The 14,034-nt window shown below is 51.7% G+C and overlaps 1 protein-coding gene across 1 annotated transcript; it reads right to left on the bottom strand.

The window, feature by feature from the left end:
• Nucleotides 1–8,870: 8,870 nt before the first annotated feature.
• LOC309841227 (uncharacterized protein) lies at nt 8,871–13,859 on the bottom strand (the record flags this gene model as incomplete). The annotated part of the gene is made up of 3 exons (XM_082684155.1): nt 13,342–13,859; nt 12,922–13,069; nt 8,871–8,978 (listed from the first exon to the last, which is right to left on the bottom strand). The coding sequence occupies exons 1-3, from the start codon at nt 13,452–13,454 to the stop codon at nt 8,871–8,873; spliced, it is 369 nt and encodes a 122-aa protein (XP_082540281.1). The 5' UTR covers nt 13,455–13,859.
• Between the last annotated feature and the right edge of the window lie 175 nt (nt 13,860–14,034).

Here is a 14,034-nt window from a genome sequence, read left to right as displayed (position 1 = left end):
ACCCTGGACAAGCTTTCGCCAGAGTCCCCTAATGTTGCTGGACGTTTGTTTGTTTCCTTGTCTATATTCTGCCTGCTGAGCTTTTATCACCGGAGGCCCGAGGCTGTACCTTTGTCACTTTCGCATCTTAGCAACTATTGTAATGCCTGCTGCAAATGGGCCAGGACAGCCCATTTACACGGGTTTGGAGAGGCGGTCTTACGTGGAGGTTACGATGTCCCTTGTCCGGCTTTACTCACCAACAGAAGCAGGCAGAACCCCAGCAGCAGGACCATCTCCCCCAGGACTTCTGGCCAGTCAGACCTCTTCGGGGGCTTGGGGATCTTGGCAATGCCGGTTTGGATGAGATACCTGGGAGTCGTGGAGGCAAAGGGCCCTTCTCCAAAGCACCGGCCCCCGGGCGGCAGGGTGCGGAGGTACTGGGGGGAAAGAAATCTGTTCAGCCTTTCTCTCACGGTCTGCCAGAGACCAGCAAGGGGACAGAGTGGGACCCTGGGCCTGTCGGCACGAACCAAATAGCCCAGACCTTTGTGCACACCTTGGGGGAGCAGAATCTGGGTTTTCCCCAGGGAAACAAATTCACATCGAGTAACAGAGCAGCTGTTTGCCTGTTCTGGGGCGAGGTCGGCACAGCCTCCTCGACGCTGTGCAGGTGGGGTGAGGAGCTAAATCCCGTGTGTGACCCTGACACTGCACCTGGGTCAGTGGAGGCATCACAAGCAGGTCACATGGATACAAGCCTGTGCAGATGACCTTGGGGTGTGAGCCTTCAAGGTGAGAGAGGGAGTGGGGCAAAAGCGGGTAATGAAGCAGAGGGCCATGAGCGATGTCCGGACACCGTGAGGTCCTTAGACACACCTGCTATTTTTACCCCCACAGTCTTCCCTTCTCTATACACCACATGTTGGAGGAACCCTGGAAACCCCCAGCAACTGTCTGTTAGGAGTGTGGAGCCCAAAACTTTGATAGGGATGCCCTGAGTGTCTCCCTCCTTGGAGTTCCGTCTAGGATGGTTATGAGGCAGTGTCGTCTAAGGCGAGGGGGACATGATGGGTGGGTGTGTTGAACGAGGCCAACCGTCACGGACAAACCATCTTCCGATGCTTGTTGCTGCTCAGACGGAAGACATACACCCCGGGCTGCTGGAACTGCTGCAGGAAGAGGTAGGGCTCTCGATCGTGGAGCTGGGACTCCTCAGGGAGGGCCCGGAAGCGTCCCCAGTCAAATCCCGGCAGTGTGTTATAGAAGTGGCCCCTGGGGACAGAGAAAGGAGGGGTGTGTTGTCTCCTGCGGGTGCCCACAGGCACCAGGGTGTCTTTTGTCCAGCGCCTCGACGGTGGCAGGCCATGTCCTCCGGGCACTCACAGGTCATACTCCGGGTAATGCTCACGGGTGACCAGGAAGGCAAGCGTATCGTTGACTTGGAGGCAGACTGTGGGGTTGCGGATGCCAGGCTCTGGGGGCAACAGATGCCCAGGGCGCGTGGAGTTGGGGCTCCCTGACCAAGGGGAGGTCAGATGTCCTTCGCTCGACTTTCCTGGGCAAGCGAGATACAGAACATGAGGAACAGAGACCTTTAGACAGATTCTTGCTGGTGGCGGTGGGAGAGGAGAGACAACAGCTGTCCCCTGGATGCTCACCGGTGTCGTGGCCTGGGGCCCTGGGATCCCCGAAGAGCAGGCCAAGGGCGTGCAGCAGCTCGTGTCCTGGTCTGATCAGGCCCAGGAACCCAAAGCCTGGAACAAGACAGGGATCTCCCTCAACTGGCAGGGGCCTGGTGCATGGACACAGCAGAAGCTGTCTGTTTCTGATTTGCACATGGCGGGATTCAACTTTCTAAAAATCGACGGGTCCCTTCATGGGGCTCCGCCCATCACCATCTAGCTTCTGCCTGAAGAGGCCACGCTCATGCCACAGAAAGGTCCAGGCTTTCCCATGTGTGGTCCTGAGCGGTGGGTCCGCCTGTGGCTTCCCTCTGTCCCGCTGTCTTACCATCCATCCTGACCACATACAGAGGGACAGGCTTATGCCCTTGGTCTGAGTTGCAGGGATGGCCTACGGCACGTGGTGAGGAAGGCTTGTCCAGAAGGTAGAATTCCTGGGAAAGAAGAGGTCCAGGGTCAGCTCTTTCCCTTAAGACATGGTGAGTAAGTAGCACATCTGCCCCGCAGGGAGGCGGAGAGAGCATGGGGCTTCCCTTGAGCCCTGTCTGAGTGTCCTGGTAAGGATGCAGGGGAGTGGTGGTACCTATCGTCTAAGAACTTCACAGGGAGGGGTAACCAGGAGTCATAACTCCGGGCGCCATGCTTTGCTCACGTGGGAAGTTTTACAAGACAATTTCTGCCTCTTTAATGAGCAAATCACTTCTTCAAGGAGTTTTACAGGATGAAATTAAATCAACAGGCAGGCCTTTCCTCTGTCCTAGAGCCTGTGCCTATGATGTGGGTCGGCGAGTTGGGGCCCGGACGCCACACACAGGCATGTCATGCCTTCTTCTCGGGAGGCAGAGGCCCCAGGTGCAGGGGGCCCCAGCCCAGCCAGGGGTTGAAGTTCAGACACTGTACCTGGCTCCCAGTGCCTTCAGGGACGGAGATCTGTGGGACGCCCTCAGAGCAGCTGAGCTGCAGGACGTGTCTCTCTCCCTCGGGGCATAGGGGACCACACGTTCCACTTGAGCCTTGTCCCCAGCACAGACAGAGCCCCAGGCCTGGGTCATAGCCACGGGCATCTCCTGGAGTGGCACACACCTGCACGGAGACTCAAACATCTTAGGGACACCTCTCCAGGGGAGGCTGTCCCTGACTCTCTCCAGCTTCAGAGTATAGAGCACAGAGCTCCTTGTTTCCAGCGAGGGCGAGGGGGTGGGTGTCGGGCAGAGGGCCAGGGCTGCACTATGGAGACACCTCCTACCTCCTGGGCACAGTGGTCACTCCACTGATCCTTGGTCAAACACAGCCCCTCCTGGTTCCAGGTGGCCCCATCCTTGCAGCTCCTGTGTTCCTGCTGGACACAGCCCCACGGCTCTCCAACATCTTGGTAGCCTGGGAGGCAGGGGCACTGCCCATCACTGGGCTGGGGGGTGAGGAGGGAAGAAGTTCAGTTGAAGATTCGCTGGTTGATGAGGAACTACAGCTTTTGCTGTGACCCTGCCCGAGATGGGCCAGAAGAGAGAGGTGGGGGAGGGGAGGTCAAAGTTCAACAGGTCTGGAGAGGGGTCCGAAGAGAGGGGAAGGTGACCAGCACATGCTGGTTAGGGTCGAGGCGGTGCTAGCTTTTTAGCCAACAAGACCTGGGAATTTCAGGAAAGGAAGGATTCACATGCCTAATTGTTGGCTTATAGGGAAAGTTCGAATTGGAAGGGTTTGGGGCAGAGTGTATTTTGGGAGTGGTCATGGTGGAGAAGAGCTGATTGCCTTTTCTTCTGAGTAGCGTTGCTTGATTTAGCAAGTAAAAATGTTAAATTTGAATGTTGGATAAGCAAGAAATGTTTTCAGCATAAGTCTGTCTCATTAAGTATTTGAGACAGACTTATGCTAAACAATGATCTGTAACTGATCTGAAGTTCAGGTTTAACTGGGCACCCTGTATTTTATCTGGCAATCTTATCCCTGTGTCACTTGGAAACCCGAGCTAAGCCCGGTCAGGTTACATCTGAGCCGAACTTGACCAAAAACAGTCCTGGAAAGTCAGCCTGTCCTTGGGTCCCACTGCCAGAGGACATACCTGGAACACTCGGCCAGGCCCCAGGCAGACACAAGTGTCCTTGCCCTCCTCCGGCTGGGTGGCCCCGGAACCACAGGGAAAACAGGCATCCTGGCCAGGCCAATGGTTGAAGAATCCTCGAGGGCAGAGGAGGCAGAGGGGGGTGTCATGGGGACCAGCTCTGGTGAGGAAGGTTCCAGGAGGACAGGGAGGAGGCGGTGAGCGAGAGCAGAGCCTACCTGTAGAATGACGGGTGCACAACAGTTAGGACTGAGACTCAGCTTCCGGGAGCTGCCGGTCCCCAGGTGATCCCCCCCCAACCCCGAGGCCCTAGTACACGCCAGACTATTCCCTCCCCCAGCTCAGGGGCTTCTGACCCCACCAGCCCAGGTGTTTGTCCCCTGGGCTGTTTGTCTTGCCCACCCCTTCGCTTTATCCCCAACTCCTCTGTGCAAATTCAGCCCCAGATCCTACCCTCTGGGCACCCTGGTAGGTGCAGCTCTTCCGCACAAGGCGTCTGGCTCCCACAGTCCTGAGGAGTGTCTCTGCCCAGGCACACGGCTCTCTGCAAGGTAGAGCAGAAGAGGGCTAGACAGGCCCATGTCCCGGGGATGCCTCTGAAGGGTAGAGCCCTCGCTTCCTGGGCGGGGGCAACAGCGGCAGGGAGAGGGGCCCACATGCAGGTTGGCAGAGGATGGACAAGACCTCTGGGGTCGTCGATGGAAAGGGAAGAGCAAAAGGCAGAGACCCAGTGACAGCAGCCCCCGGAGAGGATGAGATAGGGATGGGAGAGGTACAGAGAGATCTGGGCACAGAGATCTGCACGCAGAGAGAAACGCCAGGAAGGGCAGCCTCTTGTCACTCATGCAAGCTCCCAGGAGCACGTGCTGAATACTTCATGAAGGTGACATCTGAGAGACGTATCCTCCAGGTGACCTTGGCCCAGACAACTCGGATAGGGCCCTACACCATTTCCTTCCTAGCGCAGCCGGCGGGGTGTGTGTGTGTGTGTGTGTGTGTGTGTGTGTGTGTGTGTAGAACTGGGCTCAGTGAGACCATGGGACATTCTAGCTTCTGCCATGTGCCAGGCAAAGCCTATCTCTCTGTCCAAAATCCTGCAGCAGAGACACGGGGGGAATGAGGAGAATGAGACGCAGGCTTCCGTCCTTGGTGCACATTCAGCCAAGTTTCAGAGATGCGCAGGATTTTAGCATCAGGAAAGACTTTAGAGATGATTTCATTCTCTCCTCCCAATTTACAGATGAGAAGACTGAGGCCAATAAGACGGAGAGTTTTAACAGAGTCACACAACGGGTCAAACACTCTTCAAGAACATGCTTCCACGAGCTCTGGAAACCACCCGGCTGCCAGGGAACGCTTGAAATGCCCACGTGCGGCAACGCAGGAGCAGCGGCAGGTGGTGGAGAGCAAGGGCGGAGGCCTGGCCTCGCTGGTGACTATCCTGCGATATTAGATAATCAGTTAACTTCTCACTCATAAAGAGGTGATAATAAATAATATTGCTTGGCTTTCTTTAAGAGCATATGTGAAAATCGATCCAGCTAACAGGTGAGGAAGTGCCTGCGGAGCCATCAGGTGCCTGCAGAGGCGAGGTCTCACAGGGGAGCTGTGGCTGCCCAAGACACGGAAGTGGGACTCGGGGACTTTCAAGGCCACCTGGCTTACAATCTCCACTTACGACCTGTAAATGAGATCTCTGCCTCCAAGTTTGAATAGTCCTGGGTCAGGAGGGCCTTAAGAAAGTCTGTTTCATGACATTGTAATCAGGCTTTGTTTTGAGAACAGTGAATGTAGCTCTGACTTGATTTGTTGTATCTAATTCCCCAAACGACTGGTGACTGGGTTGCTTCTAAAAAGAGATCCCCCTGTTCAGGACAAGGTGTCCCCTCTATCTGACGGGACTTCACTTGCTCATTCAGTTAGTGGCCCGTTCCACATGGACTCACAGTGTGCTTACGATGTACCAGCCGGAGCTGCCGGTGCCTGAGGCACTGGAGGCGGATTGCGGCGCTGAGGTCAGGAGGGGAATTGCAGAGCTGCGGAATTAGAGACACCTTGCCGAGACATACTCGAGGGCAAGACATTCAGATCCCTGGGAATCTATATTCTGTGAAGCATAGCTTACATCTGGGCTGGCCAATAAAAACATGACACGATCATAGACGGAACATCAAATTTTCTAGGAGCTGTGTTACAAAACTGAAAAGAAAGAAGAGAAATTAATTACATATTTTATTTAACCTAATGTAGTACCTCAACACCTAGTCGATATAAAAATTAATAACAAGGTATTTCACATTCTTCTTTTATACTGTCTTTGAAATCCATTTTATAATTACGGCAGATCTCAGGGAGGACTGGCCACAGGTCAGGTGCTCAGTGGCCCTACATGGCTGCTGACCGCTGGACGGCACAAGGTGCCGTTGCCTGGAGAAGCCACTTCTCACCTCTGTCACCTGCTTTGTTCTCCTGAGGTGCTCAGGCATCCTGCCCTTGGCTTTCCAGAAGGTGGCACTGTGATCTTGCGGGAAATGGTGCTGGTGGTGGCCGTGGTGTTAAGAGGAAATGGCAGTTGTAAAGGAGAATGTGTGTGTGTGAGTGTGTGTGTCTGTGTGTGTGTGTGTCTGTGTGCACGCACGCGCATGTGTGTACATGCGTACACGTGTGTGTGTGTGTGTGTGTGCCAGTATCAGCACCTTAATTATTTTGGTGGAGATGAAGATGAACATCTTGGTCATGTTATAATTCTCCAAACATTTTACTATTTCTGCCAATCACTCAGGGATTTTTTAATTTTAAAGTAATTTAATTCATTTTTTGCATATATATATAAATTGTATGTATTTGATGTGTACAATGTGATGATTTGATACATGTGGCTTGTGACAAGATTACTATTGTCAAGCTATTTAGCATATCATTTCCTTACATTGTTACTGGTTCTTCGTGTGTGATGAGAGCACCTAAAATCAGCTCTATTAGCCTCTGTTTCCAATATGGAATATGGTGTTCCTGACATAGTCACTAGGCTGTAAGTTAGATCCCTAGGCTTCTTCATCTTATGTTATTGCAACTTTGTACCCCTGTTGCCCAAACCTACCATTCTCCCCCACCTTCCTGCCCTGTCTCCACACTTCTGCTCTCTGCTTCTGAGTTCAACCTTGTTTTTTAGATCCCATGTATAAATGAGATAATAATGGTATTTGTCTTTCTCTGTCTAGCTCCTTTCACTTAGCTAAATGTCCTCCAGATTCACCAGTGTTGTCACAAACATCAGGATTTCCCTTCTCATTCATGACTGAGTAATCTTCCATTATATGCACTTACCACGTCTTCTTTATCCATTCATCCGTTGAGGGACACTTGGGTTGTTCCCACGTCTTGGCTACTATGACCAATGCTATAGCGAACACAGGACTGCGGATGTCCCTTCAACATACTGATTTCATTTCCTTTGGATAAATACCCAGGAGCAGGACCCAGGACTACTCATATGGTAGTTCTATCCTAAGTTCTTTGAGAAAAAGGCCTTTCTGTTTTCCATAATGCCTGGATCAATTTACATTCCCACCAACCGTGCACAAAGGTTCTCTTTTCTCCACATCCTTGATAACACTTATCTTTTGTCTTTTTGATGATGGCCATTGTAACAGGTGTGAGGGGATCTCTCATTGTGGCTTTGATTTGCATTTCCCTGCTGATGGGTGATGTGGAGCAATCTTTTCACTAATCTGTTTTCTTTTTGGGAAATGACCATTCAGGTTCTTTGCCCATTTTTAAATTAGATGATTTATTGTCTTGGTATTGAATGTTTGTGCTCCTGAAAGGGAGATTATCATTCAGTACTATAGGTGATCTGGGGTGTGGCCTGGGATTCTGCAATTCTAACCAGCTAAACTAAGTCTGTGGTTATCATGCTTTAGGTAGCCAAGTTTTGTGAGGAGCTCTGATGAGTACAATCCTTGAGGCTCATGACCCATCTTGGGGTTTCTGTGTATCCCTAAAGACCACACTCTCTGATAGTTTGTCTACTTTTGTTGCTTCCAGGTTCTTATACTATGTCCCTGAACTCTGACTTCCCTATTCACTGTCTCTTAAAACTGTCCTCTCCAAGGGCAGTGTCCCCTGGGCTGGTCTAGATCTTCCTAGATTTTACTTCTGATCTTCCCTGATTCTTCATTGCTTCTGACAGGTTAGGGACTTCTTAACTTCCATGATTCTGAACCCCTTTCAGTCTCTTTTTTTTTTTTTTCCTTCTATTTTTCTAATTCTACATAAGTTCCCGCCCCCCTCCCCCAAACATAGTTGATTTTTTTCTTGGTAATTTTTTAAGAATGGTTTTAGACTTATAGAAAAATTGCAAAGACACTACAAAGAATTCTCATACACCTCACACCTGGTTTCCGCTATTATTAACATCCTACATTAAGTTGATGTATTTGTCAGAATTAAGATACCAATGTACCATTATTAACTAAAGTCCATACTTTGCACGTATGTCTTTAGTTTTTACCAGATGCCCTTTTCTGTTCCACATCCCATAGTACATTTTATTGTCACATCTCCTTAAACTCCTCTCTGTTTTGACGGTTTCTCAAAACTTTCCCTGCTTTTTGATGATCCTGGCAGTTTTGAGGAGGATGTGTCAGGTCTATCATAGTGTGTCCCTCCACTGGGATGTGTCTGATGTTTTTCTAATAGTTAGACTGGAACCATGGGTTTGGAGGAGGAAGACCACAGAGATAAAGCATTGTGTATGCCACCTCACATCCAGAGTGTGTACTATCTCCATGATGTTTCATTGTTGACCTCAGCCACCAGGCTGAGGTCATGTTTGTCAGGTTTTCTCCATGGAAAAGTTGTTCCTATTTTTCTCCTTTCCCTAGTGTGCTTTTTTGGGGGGAAAGAAAGTCCTATGCTCCAACCCCTAATGGTGGAGGATCTACAGAAAGTATATGAGATTCTTCTGCACGAGAGATTTGTTTTTCTTCCCCATTTATTCATTCAATTACTTACTTATCAGAATAGACTCGTGAATATTGAAAGTTTTTTTTTTTTTCCTTCAAATGACCCAATGTTAGTCATAGGGAGTTGTTTCAGTTGGCTCCTGAGTTCTTTGACATAACTCATCATTGTGGGTTTTATTCTTAAAAAAGCATTTCCTTACTCTCTGGCATGAGCAGATGCCCTGGGCTCATCTTGTACATCTCCTCCCTGGTCTCAGCATCAGCCATCTCTCCCAGGAGCTCTGGATCCTGTTGGGAAAGAGTGGAATTAGGAACCAACGTCTGGGAGCTCCGCGTGCTCTGGTCTCTTACGTTTCAGCCACTTTCCCTTTCCCTTTCTGTCAGGTCTCCTGTCTTCTGCTCAGTGATCATGGGGATTTCCTAAAAATGAATCATAAATTCTAGGCAGTAATAGAGTCCTGTCTCTGCACGGGAACTTCGTGGGAGATCGACAAGGAATAATGTACAGTCATGGGGTTTACAGTCAAGTGTGGGAGACAGATGTCCACAGAGACGTGAAGCCAATTTCTAAGGGCCTAGTGACCCGTGCAGACTATGGGATCTGGGAAGTCTCTGCGCTCAGAGTGGAAAGAAGCAAGAAGGGTCGACGTTCTCTATGGCCTATTTGCAGACTCTGATCCAATGTACCTTGACTGGGGTCCCAGGAAGTGGTCCTTCTTTGGACGGAGCAGCAATCTCTGATACTGAGCTTCTCTCTTCTCCATCAATGCTTCTCCCCTTGCTTGTTTGGTGTACGTGTGTGAGTGTTTGTGTGTGTGTGTGTGTGTGTGTGTGTGTGATTTTTGCTTTCTCATTTAATGCCAGTTTACAAAGAAGGAAGAATATGTCTGTCAACTGTTACACACTCATTCTGTTTAAAACCCATCCAGATGCCTTAATAGGCTTTGTCAGGAGCAGGAGGGTCCGCATGGCTGCTTCCCAAAGCCCACAGAGAGAACGAGCAGACCCGCTGCTCTGCCCAACTCTCCAGAGTCCTGAGAGTATACGTGGCACAGAGAACTTCAGCAATATTGGTCACATTTTTTTTTCTTAACAAAAAAACAAATAGTTTGGAATGAGAACCAAACTTGCTTGCTTGTGTGTGTGTAGGGGGCTTGTTTTTGTATTCCTCATTCCTTTTTGTGCGGCTTAAACATTTCATAATCACATTTGAAACCCATTACTGAAGAAAAGGGGAAAGATGTGCACATGGCCTTCGTCTACGTGACCCTGCACCCTGGCTCCCGAAGCAGAGACTGACCCACCAGACACCTGCCACTCCCAGCCCAGAGCCGGGGAAGGAGCATCTGGTTTGGGCCAGATGGGAGTGTGGGAGCCTGTCTGACCAGGTGTTGCTTGGTGTTGATGTGACTCAGCATCTAGGTGGTGCGGCAGATAGAGCATGGCCTCTTCCTCCCATCGCCCTCGTCCGTCTCATGGCTGAGGCCCACCTCGGAATCCCCAAGAGCCTTAGAGCCACGGCATAGAGAAAACCCTTTCCTGCAGCAGCGACTTGCTGCTGGAGCCAATCTAAAAGAGCCAGGGGGGACTTGAAGTCTGGAGAATTATTGCCCCCTCCCCCCGCACCGGACGGCAGCATCTTCGCCTCTGCAAAAATGGACTCACACTTCCTTATCTCCCATCTAAAGCCGTCTGTGAACAAAAACCTGAAAAGAGCAGCTCTAGATCCGGCAGCAGCCAAGAAAAACCAAAGGTCCTGCCAGCAGCCCAGACAGGTGGAAGGCGGTCTAAGCAGGAGGTCAGCTGGGGACGCTGCCCTGGGCCCGGAGTAGGACGTGTGTCTGAGTCTCTGGGGGGAAAGAACGAGAATGATGCCAGCATCTAGCGTAGCCTTCGGGCCTAGGACACTGTTCCTGGTGGGGCTGGAGTCTCCTGGCGGAGGCATTAAAGGTGTCTGCAGATGTCCTCCTCTTGAATTTGCGTGACCCACGAAACGTGGCGGAAGTGAGGTTCTGGGATTTCTGAGCCCTGCGGCTTCAGTGCAGTTTTTTTGGGAATATTCTATCTGGGAGCCTCGATCTGCTCTGTAAAGAGTCCCACCACCCTGAGACTGCCATCCAGAGAGGCCACGTGGAGGCCCTGTGGTCAACAGTCCCAGCCCAGCCAAGGCTTCCAGCCACACCTACTTCAGCTAAGACCTGAGAGTAGTGAAGTCTCATTATTCTCGAAGACCCACCTATCCGTCAGCTGAATGCCAGAGAGTAACCCCCCCGGAAACGCCCAGAACAGAAGAATTGCCCGTGGAGCCTCCACGCACTTCTACACTACAGCGTGGCGAGATGGAATGAAAACGATACCTGTTTTGTGCTTCTCGGCTTCGCGGCGTTTGTTACACAGCCACAGATGACCGACACAGCCAGGGTGCCTGCATCAAGGCCACCTGTCTTCTTATCAACTTCCAAATCCTGCATTACTATAAGAGACGAGAGCTCATCGTTCATTCTCAGAATGGCTGGGCAGAGGGGCTAAAGGCAGAGTTACAGGTACTGAGCCTCTCTGCGAAATGGCGCCCCCGAGGCACTTCGCTTGGGCTAGCCCTATGAGACCTAAGGGACAAGCGCTGAAGTAAATAGGAAGACGGACCTTGAAGGACCTGGTTGTGGGAGCAAAGGGTGCCTAACCGGAGAGGCCGGGTGAGCCTGGGAGGAGGGGAAGCACGAGAGGGCGGGGCTGAGCACTGGGGGAGGACGGACTCGGAGGACTGGCAAAGAAGGGACTGGGTTTTGGTAGGGGCCGTGGGGCTGAGTGCTCGCCGAGGGGGAGAGCAGGGGCTCAGGGAGTCTGGGAAGCCCTGAGCTGGTGTCTGGCCTGGGGCGTTTAGGCAGCTCTGGGGCCAGCGCCTTCCCCTGGCTCTGCCTGCGGCATTGCTCGGGTCCCAGCAAAGAGCGCTGCTGGGCGCTGGTGATCTCACTCGGACGCTGCAGGTGTGCACCCGGTCTGTAAACCACAACAGGGGCCCGTGCTGCCACAATGCACAGGGCCAAGCGTCCAGCAGGGGATAAAGGCTGATTATTTGTTTAGCATCATTAGCAAGAGTCCCAGAACTTGTCCGAAGCAAAGCAGAAACTTTTGTATTAAGGAGATTAAGCCTTAAACTCAGCTGAGCGGGCTCCGCCATGCGGAGTGGCTTTGTTGTGCCTGGTATTGTGTGTGATTACATGCAAATCACCGGGAGGCCTCCCTGGAGCCCCAACCACAGAGGCTTAGCTGCCCTCCCAGGGCAGGAGTGGGCAGGAGAGGGGGTGGTCACGTGCTCTGGTGGGCGCACCCAACACTCCGCACAGGGAAGCCTGTTCTCCCTTAAGTTCAGGAAATTAGGGTTTTGTTTCATGTGTCATACAGAGGTTTCTGATGGTTGGATACATGTGTAGGGACAGAAGTGCGACTGGGGAGGTATCACCGGAAATTCAGGGCACCGTCCCGTGAAGTTGGGGGATGTTCTTGTTGTCAGGGTCCCTCTGACCATCACACCTGTGGGCATCCTCTAGCATTCTCTCTTTTGAAACTTAGAGTCATATATATGGTTGCCGAGAAGATGGGGACATATTTTGGTTTTCTTTCTTTCCTTCTTTTCTCTGTCCGCCCCTACCCAGAATCCCTAGTGGCCAATCAGAAGGACTTGGGATTATCCTGGATTTATTGATGCAGAAAATGTGTAGTGTTTGCTCTGTGCAAGAGCTACACGGCGAGGTGTAGAGGGTGGGGTGTGGTGAGCGGTTGGTAAGAACAGAGATGAATAAGATAGCTCTGTTGTTCAGGAGTTTACAGATAAGATGTGTACCCAGATAACTAAAATACCTGAGGGAATTTGGTAAGTGCTGGAAAAAAGGCCCTGAGAGAGTGCTTGACTTCAGTTAGGAAGGAATCAGGGAAGGCTTCCAAGAGCCAAGCCCTTGGAGGTCTGGAGGCCAGGGCGGGTAAGGGGCGAAGGGCCGCACAAGCCAACTCGTGTTGGAAAGCGTGGGGTGCACACTGCCAGCGTGCACGGAGTTACACTGTGTTCCTAGAACTGGCCCAAGCAGCTTCTGCATACTGGGCCCCAGCTCTGTTTGTGCTACAATTCAGCCTAAACATATTGGAGCCGGCAGTCAAACCCACACACCTGTGCAGGGAGTCAGGACCCTGTGTCAGCATCTTTGGAACAGATGCCCCAGAGATTTCTGTGTTCTACCTGTTGACGGTTCTGTGGGTGCCCCAGCATTCTCCTCCTTTGACTTTCCCCCTGAGCGGCATCTTCAGTTGCTTCTAGGTCCTCGATAGCACAGTGAGCTTGGACATCTCTGGGGCTGTCTTCCAGGTGGTCATAAAATGCTTCCCAGCTGGGGTCAGAGGTGAGAGTCATTAGTTCCCACCCTCTGGGTGGCTATGGGCCTGGCTGCGGTCCTGCAGGTCTGAGCTGAGCATGAAGAGAGAGTGAGATAAGCCCTGGGCTCCTCATAGAGGTGTTGCCAAGAAAGATCTCCTGAGAACATGAACAAAGCTGAAAAGAAAACCCAAGAAGGGTGGGTGGCCAAGCCACCAATCGAAAACCTGAATAGCATGGTAGAAGCAGTAGGAGAGCACAGGATGAGAACGGGGATGCCCCGCCTACCTTCCCGCGTTGCTGAACGGTGGTAAGGGGAGCAAGGCACGGCAGCAGGCACACACCATCGGAAGTCCAACCTCATCACGGGCAGCCAGGACACTCGGAGGCCTGATGTGCATTTTAGCCAGCCTCTAGTGGTATTTCTAGAGGGAAAGGCATCGGTCCTTGGTCAAGCACAGCTCCTGGGGCCAGATGGAAGCATTGAGATTTGGGAATGAGCAACATTAGCTTTGAAAACAGATACCCATTCTTTTCCAGCACCCTCCACTCCATCCCCATCAGAGCAGGTGCCTCCTGAGAGGCCTCTCAGGGCCAGTAAGAAGCCGAGGGTCACTGCGCCCCCCCTGCTGAGGGGAGAGCTGAGCTTGGAGGATGGGAGTTTCCATCTACTATCCACAACGCACGGTCCTTTCCTTTTGCCGGAAGTTTCTGGGACCGTGGGGTCCCTGGGTTCTGAGGGGGTGTAAAGGATGGAAGAATCCCTCCACCTCACCCTCAAAGAAGAAACTCAAACCAAACTGCTCTTTGGAACTATGGGTCCTTTGCCCCATTAGAGGAGCAGATGTTTCTGGGAGGGTGGGGGAGGCACTGGGGGATCCAGGCAGGAAGCCAGGCAGGAAGAGCCCCAGATGATGGGGGAGTTGAAAAGAATTTTGTGAAGATATTGTCTGGACCTGGGTTGGATAAAAGACACCGGCA

This window comes from Mustela nivalis (assembly GCF_964662115.1).
Source record: "Mustela nivalis genome assembly, chromosome: 9".
Taxonomy (NCBI): domain Eukaryota; kingdom Metazoa; phylum Chordata; class Mammalia; order Carnivora; family Mustelidae; genus Mustela; species Mustela nivalis.
This window is presented reverse-complemented; position numbering and strand designations above follow the sequence as displayed.